The sequence below is a fragment of the Ochotona princeps genome, chromosome 13, assembly GCF_030435755.1.
Source record: "Ochotona princeps isolate mOchPri1 chromosome 13, mOchPri1.hap1, whole genome shotgun sequence".
In the NCBI taxonomy this organism is placed as follows: domain Eukaryota; kingdom Metazoa; phylum Chordata; class Mammalia; order Lagomorpha; family Ochotonidae; genus Ochotona; species Ochotona princeps.
Window position 1 is genome coordinate 33,986,731 of NC_080844.1, and position 20,382 is coordinate 34,007,112.

The window sequence follows — 20,382 nt, forward strand, 5'->3', positions numbered from 1 at the left end:
AAAAAAAATAAATTTTAAAAATCTTACCAAGAAGAAGAAGCCCTCTTGGTGGTTGATGCATGCTGATCCACTCAGACCACCTCTGTAAGAGGAAGGAAATCGAGGACTGCAGTGACCTTGACTTATGACTCCAAAGTGAATCCTTTGATCAAATATCAGAGTGATAGAGCATTGGTGAGTCCTGATAAGTATGGTAGACAGAAAAGATATAGCCAGAGCTACTGCCACATGGTTTGTGGTGTCTGCTTGTCAGTCTGTTTAAAAACTAAGAGACCAAGGGAAAGCTGCCCCTTAAACATCAACATCCTACGTCAGAGTGCCAGCTTCCAGCTGCTCTGTTCCCAATCCTGCTTCCTGCTACTGCATCCTGTAAGCTAACAGGGTTGGTTCTGTCGCCCACCTGGGAGACTCCTGTGGAGTTCCTGGCACCTTGCTCAGCCCTAACTGTCATAGGCATTTGGACAGTAAACCAGCAGATGGAAGATTGTGTGTGTGTGTGTGTGTGTGTGTGTGTATGCATGTTGCCCTGCCTTTCGAGTAGTTGAGAAATAAACATTTGTTTAGAAATGGAAATAGGTAGAATTTTAATCTACCTGGAAGGATTTCATAAAGAAATGTAACTTCTTATATTTTGGAACTGAATTTCACCCAAACTGTAGATGTTAATTCATTTTTTCCCACTGCCAATAACATTTACCTCTTTTTATCTCCATCCAAGCTTGTCTTCGATGTTGAATTTCATTAGGACAAATGGATAGGTTATTCCCATCTACTGGTTAATTCCCAGTAAGTGGCTACCATGGCCAAGGTTGAATGTGGGAGCCAAGAACTCAGTCCTCATCCCCCATGTGAGTAGCAGGTACCCAGTTATTGGAACAGTCATCACTGCCTGCTTGGGTCTGTCCCATCAGGCAGCTGGAGTCAGGAGTGGGAGCTGAAAATCAGACCCCTGGTACTCCAAGGAAGGATGCAGGCACACTGCCCTCTCGTGGACAGGCTAGCTTTACAAACCCTACTGAACATAAAATCACCCAAGCATAAATTTTCCTTTCCGCATGTGTAAACAACGCAGTGAGCAGCCCATCCCCCTTGTAACTGTCCTCAACTCTCACGCGTCCACAGCCAGAGCTGCTCCGGTCAAGTCCATCTCCCTGGCCGCATCTACTTCTCTGCCTACATCTTTGGTGTGAGCCTCCTCAGACTTCCTTCCTGGATCCCACAGCCCATGGGTACTCTCACCCAATCCCCAAATTTCACTTACCAGTTATGTGTGCAGTTCTCAGGTGGTTCTGAGCTGTCCCGCAAACCAATCTGTGTGCCTCCCAACTAATCTAGCATTATATTCCTTTTGTATCACCAGCATCTTCATTTTTTAATTCTAGTGTGATACACTGTAGAGAAACTGGGAAGAGAACAGGCATCGATGTTAAATATGAGGGAGGAGAGGCTGGATGAGATGACGGACACTGCAAAGAAACAGTGAGCCAAACACAAGGTATGAGATATTCCATAGGGCAAATGATTGCGTTTCTTCAGCAAATATGACAGATGAGAAAAAACACAAGTGACTCCACCAAACTTAATTTATACCTTGTTTGAATTTTGATTCCAACCAACAATAAAAGGAAGTACTTGAAATTTTTAGGGAAACTTAAATATGTGCTGTATATAAAACTTAAGGAATATTACTCAACTTTCATCAGTATAGTGAAGGCTTTGTATTTTATTGCAAACAAGAAAGATAGACCAAAAATACATGCTGGTAGAGAAATGATGGATAAATGTTAGTTGTTATTGCATTTTGCTGTTCATTAATCTTTCTGCTTTTGTATATGTACATGTGAAAGTTAACAATGAAAAAGCAGGTCAACTAAAAAGGAAAAAATAGAAATGAGAAGGAAAATCCTACTGGCCTGACACTTCTTGTTTGTGGATCCTGAAGGCTATCTGGTAGAAGTCCTTGACCCCACAGTTCATCCTGGCAGGCCGCAACCCTGGCTTTATCTCACACACATTCCCCTGCTTCTCGTAACACACAGGGGGACATTCAGATGGCAACTCAGGGACAGGAAACTGGGGGAGGGTGGACTCTGTTACCAGCACTGACATAGGGCAACCTTAGAACAGGGCTGCCCCAAGATTACCCACGACTGCCATCACACTGATTTAATAAGCTGATGAGCGCATCATTTGAGTTCCACTGGTGTTACTGACCAAGTCACTAACTGCAGTTTTAGGTCATTGGAAACCCTTGGCTCAGCTGTAAACTCAGCTCATAGCAGATAACAGTGACTGTGGTCCCTGTCCAAGGCCACAGCCCTCATGAAATCAGGGGGAAGGCCGGTCTCCCAAGTCAGCGGTCCTTCCCCAGTCACTGACAGGACACGTGGAAGAGAGGGAGCACCTGGAGTAAAAGGCCTCAAGCCACTGCTTGGGATGCCAGCTTTCCCTAGGGTGTCCAGGGTCAAGTCCCACCTCCACTTCGCATCCAGCAACCTGCTAACGCACCTGGCAGGCAGCAGATGCTAGCCCAAGTGTTTAGGCCTCTGCCACCCACGTGGGAGGCTATGTGTAGTTCCTGGTCCCTGGCTGTAGCCTTACCCACCCCTGGCTGGTATTGGGAAAGTGATTAGTCAGTGGATGAAATATCTCTCTCTCTCAGTCTCTCTTTCAAATAAATCAGTTTTTATAAAGAAGCTCAAAACACTACAAATGTAGAGTGAGGAAAGAAAGTATTTGTTTGCTTCAGATTTGTGCTTACTTTATAAAACAACCACCACCGCTCCACCACAATCCTTTTCTCTACCTACCCTTCTTCCCACCATTTCGGGCATCTACAATGTTACAGACAACCAAGGAGCTGCAAACTCCAAACCTAAAATCTCTAAGGGGATTTGAGAAACAGACACATGTATATGTATATTTGTATATATATATAGGTCCTGTGTTTTTTGCTGCTTTTGTCTAGCAGGGAAAGCTCAATAAACTGTGACATTGAACTTTCCACACGTTTTGTCAACCTGGTGAGTAGTTCCTTGATTTTAAATCCCAACCATTATTCCTATCCTGAAAATAGATGAAACAAATAATAACTAAAACCACTGAAAATTTTGGTAGAAAGACACTCTACAACCAGGAAATGTTACTGCTTGAATTAGTTAAAAAAAAAAAAAAATCACAACTTAAGCCTGGTTTCTATAGGAAGTTTGGGGAGTGAAGATAATGATAAGGCAGACATGGCTTGTCTCAGGAGGATCTCCTCCCCAGCCCCAGTCTGTTCTTCCTGCTTTATGTTTTCCAGCCTTTCGTCACCACCTGGCCATCTGACCAGATCCTACAATGTGGCTTACCTCCGGCTCCTTTAAAGTGCAGTGCTAGGAAATCAGTTCCTCGAAGTCACAAAACAGGATTCCCGATAAGATACTGGAAGTTCCACTGCAGGGAATTCTTGAGAGAGAACAATAGAAGCATGAGGAACGCTGAAGGTTGTTCCCTATAGGGGGAAAAATCAGTAAAATAACCCTGTTGACAGTGCAAAGCAGTGCTTCCATCCGAGGTCAAGGCTGGAATGATGCACACCGCACCCCCTCATCCTCTTCCTCCGATAAAGCCCCAGCCTGGGCTGCTGATAAAGTTTTTCTCCATAACAACCTTGTGGGACTTTTTTTTAAGGCTTTGTTTAAGTGATAACACAAACCTGGTGTTGACAGGATTTGCCAGTCTGTCTTTGGCGTTCAGTGCGAGCAAGCTATGCGACAGCTCCTGCTCCTCACCTGCCTCTTGGTCATGGTCACCTGGGTGTCGCTAACAGGTGAGTCTCACCTCAAAGAGCTGGGCACGCTGTGCCTTGCGCTGTTGCACTTTGCTGTTTGTGCAGATGGCTAAGAGCAGGATTCTAGTCCCTGGATGCTGGTTACCCAGTGGTGTCAGGCAAGTCCCTAGCAAACTAGGAAAATAGATTTGCAGAGCTTTTCTGTGCCGTGTTTCTTTGACCCTCTTGCCCAGGAGGGAAATGTTTTGTGGATCTGCCATACGCAGTGTTCCTTGGATCTTCTGTAAAAATGGATCTGAATGTTTTCTGTGTTCTGGCCACTTTTATGGCTAGCTCATCCATCTGCTGGTTCATTCCCAAAGTGGCCACAATGGCCAGATTGGAGCTAAGCCAATCTGAAGCCAGGAACCAGGAGCTTCTTCTGGGTCTCCCACTCAGGTCCAGGGTCCCAAGGCTTTGGGCCACCCTCGACTGCTTTCCCAGGCCTCAGGTATGGAGCTGGATGGGAAATGGTATTGCCAGGATTAGAACTGGCACTCATATGGGATTCCGGTGAGTGCAAGGCAAGGACCCCAGCCACTAGGCTACCAAGTGGACCCTTTTTTTAAAAAAAAAAAATGAATGCAAAGCACTGTAAGCTCTGTCCCTGTGGAGGGAGGGCACAGATCTGGAGAAAGCAAGCTGGCTAGGCTTGTCCTCTGCAAACAAGGCTCTTGGCAGAGACAGTGCCGTCAGCCACCCTCAGCTTCCTCAGGCTTGGCCAACCAGGTGAACCATACTTCAATTCCTGCTGAGAGGATTTGCCTCCCACTTTTTTTCCCAACAGCATAGCAGTCCTAGCCCTGGGAAAAGGGCCATGGAGTGGGACAGAGAGCCCTTATCACTGGCCCTTTTGAGGAGCTCAGTGTTAGACCCTGCCTTGTTCCTTGACCCTCAGCAATTTGAAAATTAGGCCTGAGCCCCTGAGGAGACCTGACAGGTCCTGTGGTGGACTGGTTGGGGTCTGGGAATAGAAGAAGGTGTAGGTCAAACCCATGGAGGTCTCAGCAGGCTATGAACTTAGCAACCACAGTGGGTCAGGAACCGTGGCTGTGGTAGGACACACCACACTGTGTGGGACTCCCAGGACCCCTCTGTGCACCTGCAGCTGTTGAGAGCTTGGCCTTGAGTGCCCTGTCCTTGCTCACTTTAGGATCAGGCAACAAGGACCACGCTCCTACCCAGCAGCTTTGGCTCTGCTCTTCCCCCTCCCCCACTCACTCCAACGCCACCTGGCTGCCCGCACCTGCACCTGTGCCTCTCCCCTCTACTTGCCCCCCAAACGTCTGGGATGTGCAACTCAAAGCCATAAGCAAGTCCAGGGGCGACTTTGGGGCTCTGAGAGTATTGGCCCTTGGGGGGCAGGAGGACAGGGAGGATACTGAAGGAGAAGCAGGAGTTGGTGGAGAATCCCTTCCAGACTGAGAGCAGGTGTGGGCCTGCCTGACGCCCAGGGCTGGGGGAATGTTGAGGAGAATTCCACGAGCACACAAATGTCTGCACAAAGTTCCCCACAGCTGCTGCGAGCCCAGCATGTAACTGAACGATTCTAGAGTGCTGAGGGCTTCCCCACTGCCTGAGCTGTGGGAGAATGACCGGGTGGTTCTTCTACTGAGGGTCAGGATCAGATTGAGCAAGCCTGAATGCAGCATGAAAATCAGTGAGTAACATTAGGAAAGGGCAAAATTAATGCCTTAAGAGGAAATGGGTCAAAATGGGGGCATTTAATGTTAGAAAATAGTGAGTGTTACTATCAATTATTTTACAGGAGACGAGGAATAGAGTTTTCCTCTCCAGGCCATAGCTATGAATTTTTGGGAAAACTCTAACTCATGGAATGGTGTAAGGAGGGTGGGTGGTCTTAGAGTTGCTTTGGAAGTCATTAAGAGCTAGCATTCATCTTCTTCTTAGGAAATTAGTGTCAGGAGGCGATCCACATGCTTCTGTGAATTCCCAACCAACCCTGAATGAAACCCTGCTTGGGGGATGTCCCCACTGGGAGGGCCCAGGCTGGACTTCCTGCCTTTAGGGAGGGGATGGAGCGCTTGAGAGAGCGTGAACAAGCATGAATTGCTCCTGCCCCCTACACTGCCCAGGAGCGATTTCCAGAACACTCTGTGTCCCACCTGCCTCTGGGCCCAGCCACACCTGCATCTTTGTACTGTGAAATTCCTTGCTGAGCACCCATGGTGGGGCAGGGGTGAGATCTTTGACTTTTCCCTGCAGTGTTGATATATCCGTCTCCCCATCCATGGCAATCCCACATATATTCTCTCCAAGTGGCCATCCAGCTGTTTCCTGGAAACTTTCCAGAGATGAGGCCGGTGTGCAGTGGCGCCTCACCCCAGGTGAATGGCTGGGCTGCAGTGCACTTTCCTATAGCAACGGGGTCCTGGAATGGAATTGCCAAACCCTCTACCACTGCCTGCTTGGGGGTCTGAACACAGAATAGCTATCTCGGGTCTTTGGTCTCTGTTTCTTTCTCTTTCTCTTTCTCTTCCCAAACCTATAGCTCTTAGCCATGTCTCAATGGAAGACACCCATTCTAAGTTAGACCAACTTTCTGCAGACATGATTGTCAATGAATTCCAGATAGGATCACAGGACTCTCCTGTGGCCTGCCCAGAGCAGTGTGCAGTGGGTTTCTTCAGACACCTGCTTACCAAGGGCTCACTAGGGAGAAAAATACCTCAGTCCAATGCTAGCACTAGATCTTAACAGGTTTGGAGTAAGTTTATAAAGGGCACTTAGGAAGCATATTTAATTCATGTTGCAGAGACTTTTTAATACTGTAGATCGTTGCTTTCTTGAACTCTACCCAAAGCCATGTGGGGAGAGGTGGGGTCCAGGCCCTGTGAACTGAGGCCCCTGCGTCACCCTTCCCCGCTCCAGCCCTAGACCCGTGCTCCGCCTACATCAGCCTGAACGAGCCCTGGAGGAACACGGAGCACCGCTTGGATGAGTCCCAGGATCCACCTCTGTGCGACAACCATGTGGATGGGGAGTGGTACCGCTTCACCGGCATGGCGGGTGACGCCATGCCCACCTTCTGCATCCCAGAAAACCACTGCGGGACCCACGCGCCAGTCTGGCTGAATGGCAGCCACCCCCTGGAAGCCGATGGCATTGTGCAACGGCAGGCCTGTGCTAGCTTCAAGGGCAACTGTTGCCTGTGGAACACCACGCTGGAGGTCAAGGCTTGCCCTGGTGGCTACTACGTGTATCGCCTGACCAAGCCCAGTGTCTGCTACCATGTCTATTGCGGCCGTGAGTAACAGTCCCCATCCTCCAAGGCCCCCATTTCCACCCTCTACCCTGCCCAACACACACTCTGCACCCTAAGCCTTTTTTTTTTTCAAGAAATATTTTATTTTTGTTGGAAAGTCAGATATATAAAGAGGAGGAGAGACAGGAAGATATTCTGTCAGCTGATTCACTCGCAAGTGGCTGCAATTGCTGGAGCTATGCCAATCCAAATCTAGGAGCCAAGAGCCTCCTCCAGGTCTCCCACGTGGGTGCAGAGTCCCAAGACTTTAGGCCGTCCTCAACTGCTGTGCCAGACCACAAATGGAGAGCTGGATGGGAAGTGGGGCAACCGGGATTAGAGCTGTCGCCATATAGGATTCTGGCATGTGCAAGGCGAGGACCCTGCCACTAGGCTACTGCACCAGCCCCCTCCCTAAGCCTTTTTAAAAACAGCAATAAGTAGGGAGGTAGAGAGATGATGGAGAGACCATCAGGCATCCATATGATAGCATTGTGCTTAGTATCCATTGACTGTTAAAGATGCCATACAATGGGAAGTAGCTAACTGGGGCGAGTGATACTTGAATTTTGGGTTACCAATCTCATGAATATCTGTACACCCTTAGAGAGTGCTTTGCAGGATAGAACGACAGTCTGTCTATGTTGGGAGAAACCCCATGAGACTGGAAATCAGTAATGTGAGTGGCAGAGGATGCCCCTGACAGCTGATGTCTTCCTGCTGTGTGGTATGAACCCAGAGCAGTATTCTGGCAGTAGCTTGGGGCTCATCCCCCTGCTGCGCTCAGAGACCCCTTAGGATCCTCACTTCCCACCCCCCCACCATAGACTTCTATGACATCTGCGAGGAGGACTGTCATGGCAGCTGCGCGAGCGCTGGCCAGTGCACCTGCTCTCCAGGGACCGTGCTGGGCCCAGATGGGCAGACCTGCTTGGGTAAGGAGCCAGCCCTGGGGAGGGGAACAGGCTGGGAGTGTCGGAGGAGTACGTCTGAAACTCAGCCTTGGAGCTCAGACACTGCCCCAGCTCGTGTCCCAGAGCCCTTGCAATGCTGTTGGCCTCTGGAGTGGATGGCTACAGCCCCAAGTGTCTGCCACGATGGAGGGCTTCCAGGGTTGTGTTGTGTGGCTCTAGTAGCCACTGACCACACCAGACTGTGGAGCATTCCAAGCGTGACTCTGATGACTGAAAAATTGAATTTTCTCTTCATTTTAAAGCTGATGCTCGATTTTGTCACTGAAAAACTGAAAATATCAGAGAAATCTTGAGTAACTACTGATTTCATGACTTGAGACACACCTCCAGGACTTCCGATGACAGTGTGGTATCCAAATGGAGATGTACTAAAGACCAATTTTAAACATTTTCAAAATATACACCCGAAGTCGAAGATCACTAAAGAGGTTGTAATCGGTGGAAACCGTGCGGGTTCTCTCCTGCAGATGAAAACGAGTGTGAGCAGAACAACGGGGGCTGCAGTGAGATCTGTGTGAACCTCAAAAACTCCTATCGCTGCGAGTGTGGGGTGGGCCGCGTGCTCAAGAAGGATGGCAAGACTTGCGAAGGTGATGGGGTCGGGCAGGGAGGGAGAGCTGCCTGCCACTGGGTCAGCGTGGGGTGCGCTCATAAGCAGCAGTGCACCTAGGCCGAACAGGAGGGGGATTTGCAAGAAGCAGAAAAGCACACTTTTTATTAAGGAAATAACAACAGTGCATTGTGTGTCTCTCAAGCTTCAGCCACTTGAGACCTTGTTACAGTGCAGATTCTGGCTCAGTCGGTCTGGGATCAGGAGCCAAATACTGTGTTTGCAGTAACCCCTGGATGACTGCAAAGCCTCAGGTCCCGGGAGCACAGCTGGACCAGGGGAGGGGGACAGAGGCTGCCGGGTGAACAGGGGTCAAGCCTGACTCCTCAGCCTTCCTGCTACTGAGAGGCACTGGAATTTGATTTCAGTGGAGCTTTAATGGAGCCGTGTATGTGTGTGTGTGTGTGTGTGTGTGTGTGTGTGTGTGTGTAATGACCCATTTGTTGTGTAATTGATGTTGTCCACAGCACATTAAGCCATCTATAATACTGGCATTCCATATGGCACTGGTTTGTGTCCTGGCTGCTCCATTTCACATCCACCCCCCTGCTATTGTGCCTGGGAAAGCACAATAAGTATGGACCAACTGAAGCCAAAGATTTATTTGAAAGCAGGAGACAGAGAGAGAAATCTTTCATGTGCCAGTTCACTCCCCCAAATGCCTGCAACACCTGAGATGGAGTCAAGCCAAAGCCAGGAACTGGGAACTCCACCTGGGTCTCCTGTGTGGATGGCAGGGACCCACATACTTCAGGCGTCATCTGTTAACTTCCAGACACATGAGCAAGGAGCTGGTACACAGCTTGGGATGCAGGCCCTGTGTTATGGGTATGGATGTCCAGGTGGTGGCTTAACCCCCAATGCCACAATGCCCGCCTCAGACGCTGCATGCTTAACAAGTTCTCTCCAAGGGGAATTGGTTGTGATATGGAAGTTGGGGCAACTGGTCTACCTGAAGCCATTTTTTTTTTAATCTCCTGTATACTTTATATTCACTGGAAATTAATACTTTCTTTGGTAATTCGCTAAAATGATCTATTTTATTTGTCTATTTTTATCTATTTTTAGTAACAGAGATGCTATATGTATTTTATGAGTCAATAACAAAAAATAATAATGCCTGCAAATTTTCTGCTATTATTCTTGTCTTCAGTTTTTCAATTGCCACATAGTAATTGTTCATATTTCTGTAGTCCTATGTGATGTAATAGTCAGCAAAAGGATATTAACGATATCCTTATTAATTTAGATAATGGAGCTAGTCTAAGGCACAATTACTCTTGCAAATTAGGACAAATAAGGTTTCATCACTTCCACTTTAATAAGTCTGAGTTCTTATGACCCTGTAGATTTTATAGAGAGATGAATGGTGTAATTATTTACAGAGGACATACAATTTGTCTCACAGGTTAATTAAGGTTGTGAGATAAATAGAGCTGTATTTCTGTTCACAGGAATTCACTGTTTTTGTTGTATCTAAAATAATAAAACACTTACTCAAAAGGAAAAAAAATATGACTAGTGCCCACAACTTCTTCCATGTAACCAACTTTGCATTGTTAACTGATCACCAGAATATTAAACTGCTCTCTCTTACAAGCAAATGCAATTTAGATTTTTTTTTTGAATTGGGTACTACCTTGAACCCTGCTTAAATCTTATTGTGTGCAGTAGTCTTTGAATATTAATGAACCATTCCACGAGGAACATTTGCACTTATTCATGAATATTTTATTGAAACCATTAAAGTAATCCTCACACAACCTTAAAACCTAATAACCATAACTAAAAAGTATTTTAGCAGCAGATAATAAGCTATATAGGAGTTTTGCTTTAGGTATCAACATTCCTATTTATAATCCTTAAATTGTATTGGTAATCCAAACATAATATATTTCTTTAGAAGGCTTTTATAGCTTTTTTAAAATAAATATATGCAACTGTTTTTAATTAGTAAGTAATGGGCATTGGTTTTATTTTAAAAGTTAAGAAGAAAGTATGAGGGAGTGAAAGGAATATTGTTAAGATGACTTCTACCGGATGTTTCCATTCTAAGTGCTTTTACGTGTTCTCCTGGGAGACACACATCTTTGGAGGCAATTCAGATTGTCAGTTTATTTTATGCTGTGTATTTTTGGACCTGGAAATACCTTGAGTGAACATGTATTACAGCCCTTTTACTTTGCAGATATTGTGACTCCGTGGACCTCAGAGGAAGGTCATCTTTAAGAAAAGATATTTCCCATTAATGTTGATGTCAGCATTTTCCTCCACACGTTACACAGGTTAAGGATCTGTGTCCGAAGTGCTAGGGATGAGAGTGTTTTGGATTTTGTAATCTTCCCACAGACACAGAGAAATATCACGGGGATGGACCCTAATGTAATTATAAAATCCATTTATGTTTCATATGCACCATGCATCTGGCCAGCAGGTGATTTCATGCAAGATGTGCACCTGCAACCCGTGACCTAACACATGCTGTCAGGAAAGTGCCACTTGGGGCGCCATGTTGTCACACCTGTTGACTAGGGAGTCCCATTTCTGACTATTGTAAAAGCCTATAGGTGTGCTTTCATCTTTTGAAAATATACATATTTCCAAACAGGTGATTCTAATCTCTTCAATTTTGGAAAAAAAATATGTTCATTATAATTTTATTCTTTCTGCACAGTTCATTAAAGTCAATCTATCCCAAGTTAATTTGCATGGGCTCCAAATAACTTCCTATTCTTCTTGAACTAGGAGAGCTATTGCTGAACCTCCAGTCAGCTTCTGTCTTTCTCTGCTAATATGAAAACATCTCCTTCCCTAGGCTAACCCTACGACATGGGTCAGCTAGATTTTCCTGTAAAGGCCAGCAAGTAAATAATTTAGATCTTGTGGACAACAGGCAATCACTTGAAAGCACTCAGCTCTGCCGTTGACCTGAGACAGCAGCCATAGAAAATAGGTGAATGAGGGTGTGTGGCCCCGAGCCTTGAAACTTTAAAATGTGTGACTCTGACCCAGAAGCCACCACCAGTGCATTTTTTTAATAAAGTTTGAAATCACATGGTAGTTTCTTCCATTTTCAGTGGAATACATTTTCTTTTCACATACTTGATTGCTTTTTTAAGATTGCAGACTACTAAAGAGAGGAAACTTTTGAACGTTGCCTCTTAAAAGTCACCAAAAGCTTGGTGGAATGGACTGAGTGCTGCCCAGGCCGCGAGTTGGCAGTACCCTTGGCCCTAGGCCCAGGGGCACCTGCCCTGGTTCCTAGAGATTCAAGGAGAGAGGTGCAGATCTGCACGATTTTTCGTGACCCTGACCCATCCAGCCAATCAAGTTGGATTTCACTGTGTCAGCTCATTTTGGTCAGTCATGTTTTGTAAACTTTCAAAGTAGATGAAATACCACAGCAATTAAGAAATGGTTCTTGAGTAAGCTCTTAAAAAAGACCATAGCTCAGTCTAACCATGAGAAAAGATGTAAGTCAAACCCAAATGAAAGGACCCTCATGTTAGAACAGGACTGACTGGCCTCAGTGGACAGAGAGGCAGAGGATGAGCAGTTGCTCTGGGTGGTTGGCATGTTTCAGAATCCTCTTATGGGTACATACCTCCGTGTCTGTGTCACTGGGCAGGTCCCCAGGGACCCTGTGCGAGTGGAGCCTAATCCCTGCTGCTGTTCTTGAGGGACAGGGCTGGGCTGTGACGACTCCTCCTTGTCTCCTTCCCACTGCAGACATTGAAGGATGCCACAATAACAATGGCGGCTGCAGCCATTCCTGCGTCGGGCTGGAGAAGGGCTACCAATGCGAGTGTCCCCGGGGCTTGGTGCTGGCTGAAGACAACCACACTTGCCAAGGTAGCCCCGGGACAGGCCGGGTCATGGTTCTCCTGGCCACTTCCACAGTCCACACACTTCCTGCCTTCTTCCCTTGGGATAGCAAACCATCACTGCAGGCTCACTCAAAAGAGCAGAGCTCAGGCCCGGTGGCGTGGCTTAGCAGCTAAAGTCCTCGCCTTGAACACACCCCCGGGATCCCATATGGGCGCCGGTTCTAATCCCGGCAGCTCCACTTCCCATCCAGCTCCCTGCTTGTGGCCTGGGAAAGCAGTCGAGGACAGCTCAAGGCTTTGGGACCCTGCACCCGCGTGGGAGACCTGGAAGAGGTTCCAGGTTCCCGGCATCGGATCAGTGCACCGGCCCGTTGCGGCTCACTTGGGGAGTGAATCATCCGACGGAAGATCTTCCTTTCTGTCTGTCCTCTCTGTATATCTGACTTTGTAATAAAAGAAATAAATCTTTAAAAAAAAAAAAAAGAGCAGAGCTCTAACATGCCCCAAAGCTAGCTTTCCCTGGCCATTTGCCTTTGCTCTCCCCTCTGCCCCCATTTCTGGGTCTATGTGTATACCTAGGACTCCATTTGGAGGTATTAGACAATAATGCAATTATTTTCTTGTTTACCAGATTAATTGAATTGAAACCAGGTGAAACTAAATTGAAAGTCCTAGGAAATGGCTTCTATCCCCCCTAGCCTTACAATTTGAGCATCTACCATCCTCCAAGAACTGTTTTCTGGAAATCTAGATCTGATGTCCCAAAAAGTATTCATCCAGTCAGCAAATACTTAATGAATACCTATTTACCATTGTTTCATTGCGCCATTGGTATGCCATGTCTTCATGTATTAGAGTCCAACAGTAGCCACGTCTTTGTTTTGAGGTGTTTGTCATCTAAAGAAGCAAATATGAGAATGTAAAGGAAAAGCAATATTTGTTACATTAAGTTTATTATTTTTATGAATTTATTTTGCAAAGATTTGTTTGAAAGGCAAAGTTACAGGGAAAGAGGGAGAGAGACAGAGAAATCAAGCTCCCATTTCTGGTTTACTCCCCAAATAGCCTCAATGGGCAGAGCTGGGCCAGGCTATAGCCAGGAGATTCTTCCAGGTCTCCCTTGTGGGTACAGGGGCCCAAGCACTTGAGCCATCCTCCACTGCTCTTCCAGGCCATTAGCAGGGAGCTGGATCAGAAGTAGAGCAGCCAGGACTCAAATCGATTCCCATATGGGATGTTGGTGCCACAGCTTCACCTACTACACCACAGCGCCAGTCCCTGCATTAATTGGGATTTATATTAACAGTTTATGGTTTGCCAAGCAACGCAAGGCTGATTTGGAAGCTGTTCCCTGGAGCACTAACACTTTTTTTATGCCTTCCCCTTTATGGGCGGTAATTAATGGCATCGTTACAGCAGCACCATGTGAAATGTAAGCTTCTGGCCAAACAGCATTTTCCTGCCTGGACAATAAATTGTGTTTGTGCTGGAAGTCGGCCCTGTATGGGGTCTCTGCTCCTGACACAACTCAAGCCAGCTTTGAAGCAGCTGTGGCTCACTGAACCCAAACACAAACTCAGTGTTTCCTAAGTGGATGAGTAGGGAACCTGAGGAACATTATTCCACCATGACCTTGGGGGTTCAGAATCCCAGCCAGTCTGGTTTTGGGGTCCCATCAGTTTCCCAGAGAACAAACACTTCTAGTTACACCAGGATGCACTGGTTTCTCCCGGGAGCCCTCTCTCACATTAGCCTAGCGGCACGTCCTAGTTCTAACACATGCCCCTTGTCCTGCAGTCCCTGTGGTGTGTAAGTCAGACGCTATCGAGGTGAGCGTGCCCCGCGAGCTGGTGGGTGGCCTGGAGCTCTTTCTGACCAACAGCTCCTGCCGAGGTGTGTCCAATGGCACCCACATCAATCTCCTCTTCTCCCTCAAGACCTGTGGCACCGTGGTCGAGGTAAGTTCCTAGAGGGTGGGGCGCTGGGGGAAGAACCAAAAGCCAGGGACTCAAGTACTGTTTGGCAGAGGTGTGTGCTGTGGCTGGGTCATTGGTGAATGACCCAGAGACTCAAACCTAAAGCATCTGGTGTTATTCAGGGGGCAAGTGTGTTATAGACCGACTGTCATGGGCTGCCCACTAAGGACAGGGACCAAGAGCAACTCTACTGTTTCTGCTGTCTGTGAGCCCATGCATGTGACCTGGGCGTGGGAACTGGGACTCCCACCTTCAGAGCTCACAGCGCAGGTGACAGCCGGCAGGTGTAAGGGGCATGAGCAGCAGTTGTGGGTCCCATGCCCAGGCCTGGAGGAGCCAAAAGGGACAAGTGGGACTTGACTGGTGCTGGATCGGTGTGTGTGTGACATGTGACTGGCACAAGCAGAGAAAAAAAAAGAAAGGACTTTTTAGATGGGAAACAAATGTGGCCTCAGAGCGAGGCATGCAAGCAGGGATGAGGGTGAGATCTGTTGCCTGTCGCAAGAGTGCAAGGTGGCAGAACCGCGGAAAGCCTTCCAGGACCATTCGGTCACCTGGATGTGGACGCATGACTCAACGAATCAGGCTTGGGGAGAGGCCCATGATGCCCGTGCAGCCACAGGCCTCCTCCCTGGCCGCAGTCACTGCCGGAAGCTGTGCTCGGCTAAAACACACAAGCCTTGACCCTGCTGCCTCTTTCTAGACCAGGCTTTCTGGGCTACCCAGCCAAGGGCTGTGCGGGTGGCCCTGGGGCATCCTGCTTACAAAGAGCAGCGCCTAGGCCCACACATTCTCCAGTGCCCTCCGAAATAAATAGGTGTTGGCGGAATGCTGAGGTGCTGCTGATGGAGGGAGTCTTTTTTCCTTCCTGCACGGGGTCTCTGTGGGGCAGGTGGTGAATGACAAGATTGTGGCCAGCAACCTGGTGACTGGGCTGCCCAAGCAGACGCCAGGCAGCAGCGGCGACATCATCCTGCGCACGAGCAAGCTGCTCATCCCCGTCACCTGCGAGTTCCCGCGCCTGTACACCATCTCCGAAGGCTACGTGCCCCACCTCCGCAACTCCCCGCTGGAGATCGCAGGCCGCAACCACGGCGTCTTCCCTTTCACGCTCGAGATCTTCAAGGACCGTGGGTTCGAGGAGCCCTACCGCGAGACCCTGCCCACCCTGAAGCTCCGCGACTCGCTCTACTTCGGCATCGAGCCCCTGGTGCACGTCAGCGGCCTGCAGAGCCTGGTGGAGAGCTGCTTCGCTACGCCCACCGCCAAGATCGACGAGATCCTCAAGTACTACCTCATCCGAGATGGGTACGCGGGTGCAGCTCGGCGGGTGGTGCGGGGGCCTGGAGCGCACAGGGTCGCAGAGGGTTCCCGAGGGCGCGGCTGCTTTGAGGATTATCATGTTCTCGATGTCTGCCACCTGCCTGGATAACCTGTCCCGGAGAAGGGCGGGGCGAGGAGGGGGTGCGGGCAGCAGGTGTAGACCCTCGGTTCATTAGCTGGGAGGTGAAGGACATAGAACCTGGTGGGTTTCAGGGGGTGACAGGCAAGTGATCTCCGTGATAGTTCCTAGGGAGCGACCCCCAAACAGAACCACCCTCCCCCAGCGTGGGGGGTGTCAGCTCACTGATGTTGGAGTGCTGCTCTAACTGCACAGCAAGCAGAGGGGCTAGGCAGCCATAGCTCTCTACCCAGGCACCCAGGGACCCTGGACTGAGGGTTCTTCCGGAGGGAAGTCAGGACCGAAAGGGGCATGTTCAGTACATGTCCAGGCTTCTGGCCGGTCCGTGGGGCTCTATGGCCTGCTTTGCATTGGCCAGCAGCAGGTAGGGAATTTCCCAGAGGGCCAGGTGGGCTTGGGTCAGCCTGGGAGACAGTGGGTAGGGAAGGCGGCTTCCTGCCCAGGATCTGGAGACAGCGCTGAGCCTCAGGATGTTGTTAGCTGGTGGAGACACATGGGACCTCGCTCTTGGCCACTGTTGAGTTCCTGTGAGTGCTGGTTGGGTAGGGAAACTGCAAGGAGAGAGCCGGGGGCCCAGGGATGGGCTCCGAAGTGACAGCCACTGTCTTCATCCCTGAGAAGTTGACAATGGGATGCTGGGGCTGCTGCTCCATTCTACACAAGGGTGGGAGTGCATCTGAGGTAGGGGCAGGAACTGGGCCTCTGTGAAAGGTAGTGGCCAAGGTTCCCCCCACCCACAGTGCTTGCTAGTAGGCTGCAGGCTCTGAGAAGCTGGGCTTGGCTTTCACTCCTTGTGGCACGCCAGGCAGCCTTCCCCTGCTGCAGCTGGGCTCTTGCACAGTGACTTTCAACCCCCTGATGTTTGTTCAGATAAACTGAGAAGCTTTTTGAAAAGCTAGTTCTTTATCTCTTTTTCCCCCTCTCCCTCCCTCCTTTCCTCTTACCTCTGATCTTTTCTCTAAGTAAATAAAGTATTTTTTTAAGCAGCGGGTGTTTGGGCTAATGATGCAAAACCCAATAAGACACCCACCTCCCATGTCACAGTGCCTGGCTTTAATACCTGCCTCTGGCTGCTGACTCTGGCTTCCTGCTCCTGTGCACCCTGGGAGGCAGCAAATGGCTGGAGCTGTTAGGATCCCTGCCTCCTGTTTAGTCCCAGTCTCTCTGTTTTGGCCCCGGCCATTTGTGGGAGTGAACCAGTGAGTGGAAGATTGGCCTCTCAAATAGATCAATGCAAAATTTTTAAAAAGCAGCGCCCCAAACCCCATGTCCCAGTCCTCTCCACTCACATTTCTAAATTGTTTATAATTTTCTTTCCCAAAGATTCCATTCATGTATGTATTTGAAAGCAGAGCAACAGAAAGGGAGAGACCGAGATATCTTTCAACCACCTGCTCACTCCCCAAATGTCTACATCAGCCAGGATTGGGTCAGCCAGCATGGATGGTCAGTGAGGTGTGCCAGCCCAGGGGAGCTTTAAGCAGTGGGTTTGGGATGCAGACAGAAGCCCTAGTGGACTGCAACTTAGCCTTGCTTTGAGGAAGAGGGGAATGAAATGATTGGAACGAAATGACTTTCCCACAGTGCAACCGGATTTCCTCCAAGAAATGTGGATTCCTGTGCAGCTCGTGATGGGGAAATTGTGATTTGTTCCCCTGTGCACCTGTTCAGTGTGAACTGTCCAGTATTCATTAAAGTCCACAAAAGTTGGTTCAGCCTTCCCAGCCCAGCAGTAAATGTGTGAGGGCAGCCTCCCTTCACTGGATTTGAAACTGGTAGGCAGCTTTCCCAGCGGAAGGCTGATTTGCAATAGGTGGCACTGTGACTCACTCAGCACCCGGTCAACCTATGGGGAAGTCCTTAGGCCCAGTTTGTGGGGACAGCAGGAAGTGGACTGACAGGTCAGGCACCCTTAGAGAGCAGGGCTGTGTCTGGAGCTGCCCTCCCAGGCAGAAAGCTGCATGGGTCCTCCGTTTCCCCAGAGTTTGAGTGTGGCCCAGGCTGCTCTACACAGCTTCCCTGCCACGGGGCAGCCTCACTAGCCTGGCTGGGGTGCCACCTGCACCGAAGCCACACAGTCTGATGCACTTTCTGCTTGTTTCAGCTGTGTCTCTGATGATTCCGTAAAGCAGTACACATCCCGGGATCACCTAGCAAAGCACTTCCAAGTGCCCGTCTTCAAGTTTGTGGGCAAGGACCACAAGGTGAGCCCCGCATCTTTACCTTGTTAGCTCAGTGTCTGAGACCTGCTTCCTCTTGGTGTGTCTGTGTGTGTCCCTGTGTATGTTGGACACTCTCATGACCCAGGGTTAGAGTCTGCATAAGCCTGGGGCAAAATACAATAACCATGACCACCCCAGTAGCTTGACTCCGTCTGATGTTACCTGCTCCCCACATACCCCTGTAATGGTGCTGTTCAGAGAAAACCTGGTGCAATTCTAAGTTAAAATTTTATAGGTTGGGCATGGTTTAAAAAGCCAGTGTTGGTGGCTGGTCACTCAGCAGAAGCTGTGGAGGGGAAATGTACAGAAAAAAATGAATAGTGAAATGATCAATAAAAACAGAAAAATGGCAACCAAAATGATGATACCATTTGATGCATATTGAATTTATAAAAGTTATACATTATAACACAAGATCCAAGGGAGAAATTTACAATTGCAGTATAAATTGGTACATTTCAGGAAGGCTGTCTGATGATATGTAACAATAAGCAAAAACACCCTATTCTTTCATGTAAGCATTCCAGGTCTGGCAGTTTTCTTGAAAACAATACGAGATGTGCCAGAAGTGTTTGTGGAGCATTATTATAATAGGGTGGTGAGGGGGAGCTCCCAAACAGGGCTGAGGCAGCAAAGCAGACGGGAGGACCCTGTTGTCACAGCTCTGTACCTGCCTGGGCTGCACTTTCAAAGCTGGTGATCATGTGGAGGGAAGTACCAAGAGAGCAGATGGAACCGGCTGTGGGAGAGAAGGTGGTGTTTTTGCCATGGCTATGGTGGGGCTTGTATGGCGGCTGCAGGACGTCAGGGGAGCCAGCATTTTGTCGCAAGGACACTTCCTTTCTCCCCCGCGGAGTGCTGGGCCAGCGCCACTCCTGACCATGACAGGCTCTTCGTGACTCCCTTCCTCCACGAGGCACCCAGCGTTGGGTGGTCACGGAGACACGTGGAAGAAGCGCTTGGTTTACAGCAGAAACAGGTGGGGGCCAGTGCAACCTGCGGGTCTTGGGGTTGCACAGCCGTGACGTCAGTGTCATCAGACAGGGGCTTCCCACACAAGTCCAACCCCGGCACCCGCAGATGTGTGTGAGGAGTTTCTCCCATGCCAGCTCTGCCGCAAGACTCAGTGCGGGTGTGTGAGCGGGCTCTTGTACCTCGCTGAGCCTCAGTTTCCTCAGCTGTCTCACAGAGCTGACCACGGCCACCCCAGCCAGAGGCCTGCCTGGAACTGTCCCTCCTGTCAGGGTTCTGCTCAGGGCCACGGTAGTGTGGCCTCTGCTAACAGTCCTGTCCCCACCCCCTTGCAGGAGGTGTTCCTGCACTGTCGGGTGCTGGTCTGTGGGGTGCTGGACGAGCAGTCGCGCTGTGCCCAGGGCTGCCACCGGCGCATGCGGCGCAAGGCAGGGGAAGGAGGCGACGCCCTGGGGCTACGGAGCCACGTGTTGACCGGCGGCCCCATCATCATCGACTGGGGGAAGTAGCCATTTGCCAGCAGAGCTGTGGCTTCCCGTCTCTAGGACATCAGCCACCCTCCCAGGACCCCCGACTCTGACCCCGGGCGTCCCCACATGTCAAAGTGCCACCCACCACTTGGCCTGGGCCAGGCTGGCCTTGCTGCACCCATTCACACAGATGATGCTGACGCCATGTGCCCCCTGTCCTTCCTACAATTTAATACCTCGTGTGTGACTCAGGAGGACCGCCCACATCAGAAGCTGGGTCAGTTATTTCAGGCTAGAAAGTGGAAGAAAAAAGTTATAAAATTCTGGATCAATAGTGATTCCTTAAATGTAGAAATAATAATGATAGCCTGAAATTATAATTCAAACACTCAACAAATTTGAATGTGTATCAACAAAACACTATGAAATAAAAAATACGACTTGGTTTCTTTCTTGCATAATATTTTGATATTTTTATTGCTTTCATAGAACTTTTTTCCATTAGTAAATATTAACAAATTCATCAAAATGCATGGATTTAAGGGATTCGGTGCCTGAGCTAGAAACAAAATTTGGTGTCCTGAGGCCTGTTCACTGGAATTCTGTGCCTGCAGGTGGGCACAGAAGACAATAGAAGAAGGTATGGAGTTATACCATATTCTGTTTTATTAGACCATGATCAATTGTGTTGAAATAAATATTATAAACTAAGAGATAAATTTTATGTGGAAGTAAATCCAGCTTTTTAACCTGCCAATTTTATGACTACGTAGTGTTAGAAAAGTTTTCCTAC

General features: G+C 48.9%; 1 protein-coding gene across 1 annotated transcript; it reads left to right on the forward strand.

Moving 5' to 3' along the window:
• Nucleotides 1-3,702: 3,702 nt before the first annotated feature.
• OIT3 (oncoprotein induced transcript 3) lies at nucleotides 3,703-19,887 on the forward strand. Its single transcript, XM_004583602.2, has 9 exons — nucleotides 3,703-3,811; nucleotides 6,704-7,078; nucleotides 7,904-8,011; nucleotides 8,518-8,640; nucleotides 12,390-12,512; nucleotides 14,285-14,445; nucleotides 15,356-15,771; nucleotides 18,030-18,129; nucleotides 19,455-19,887. The coding sequence occupies exons 1-9, from the start codon at nucleotides 3,751-3,753 to the stop codon at nucleotides 19,626-19,628; spliced, it is 1,641 nt and encodes a 546-aa protein (XP_004583659.1). The 5' UTR covers nucleotides 3,703-3,750; the 3' UTR covers nucleotides 19,629-19,887.
• The last annotated feature ends 495 nt before the right edge of the window (nucleotides 19,888-20,382 follow it).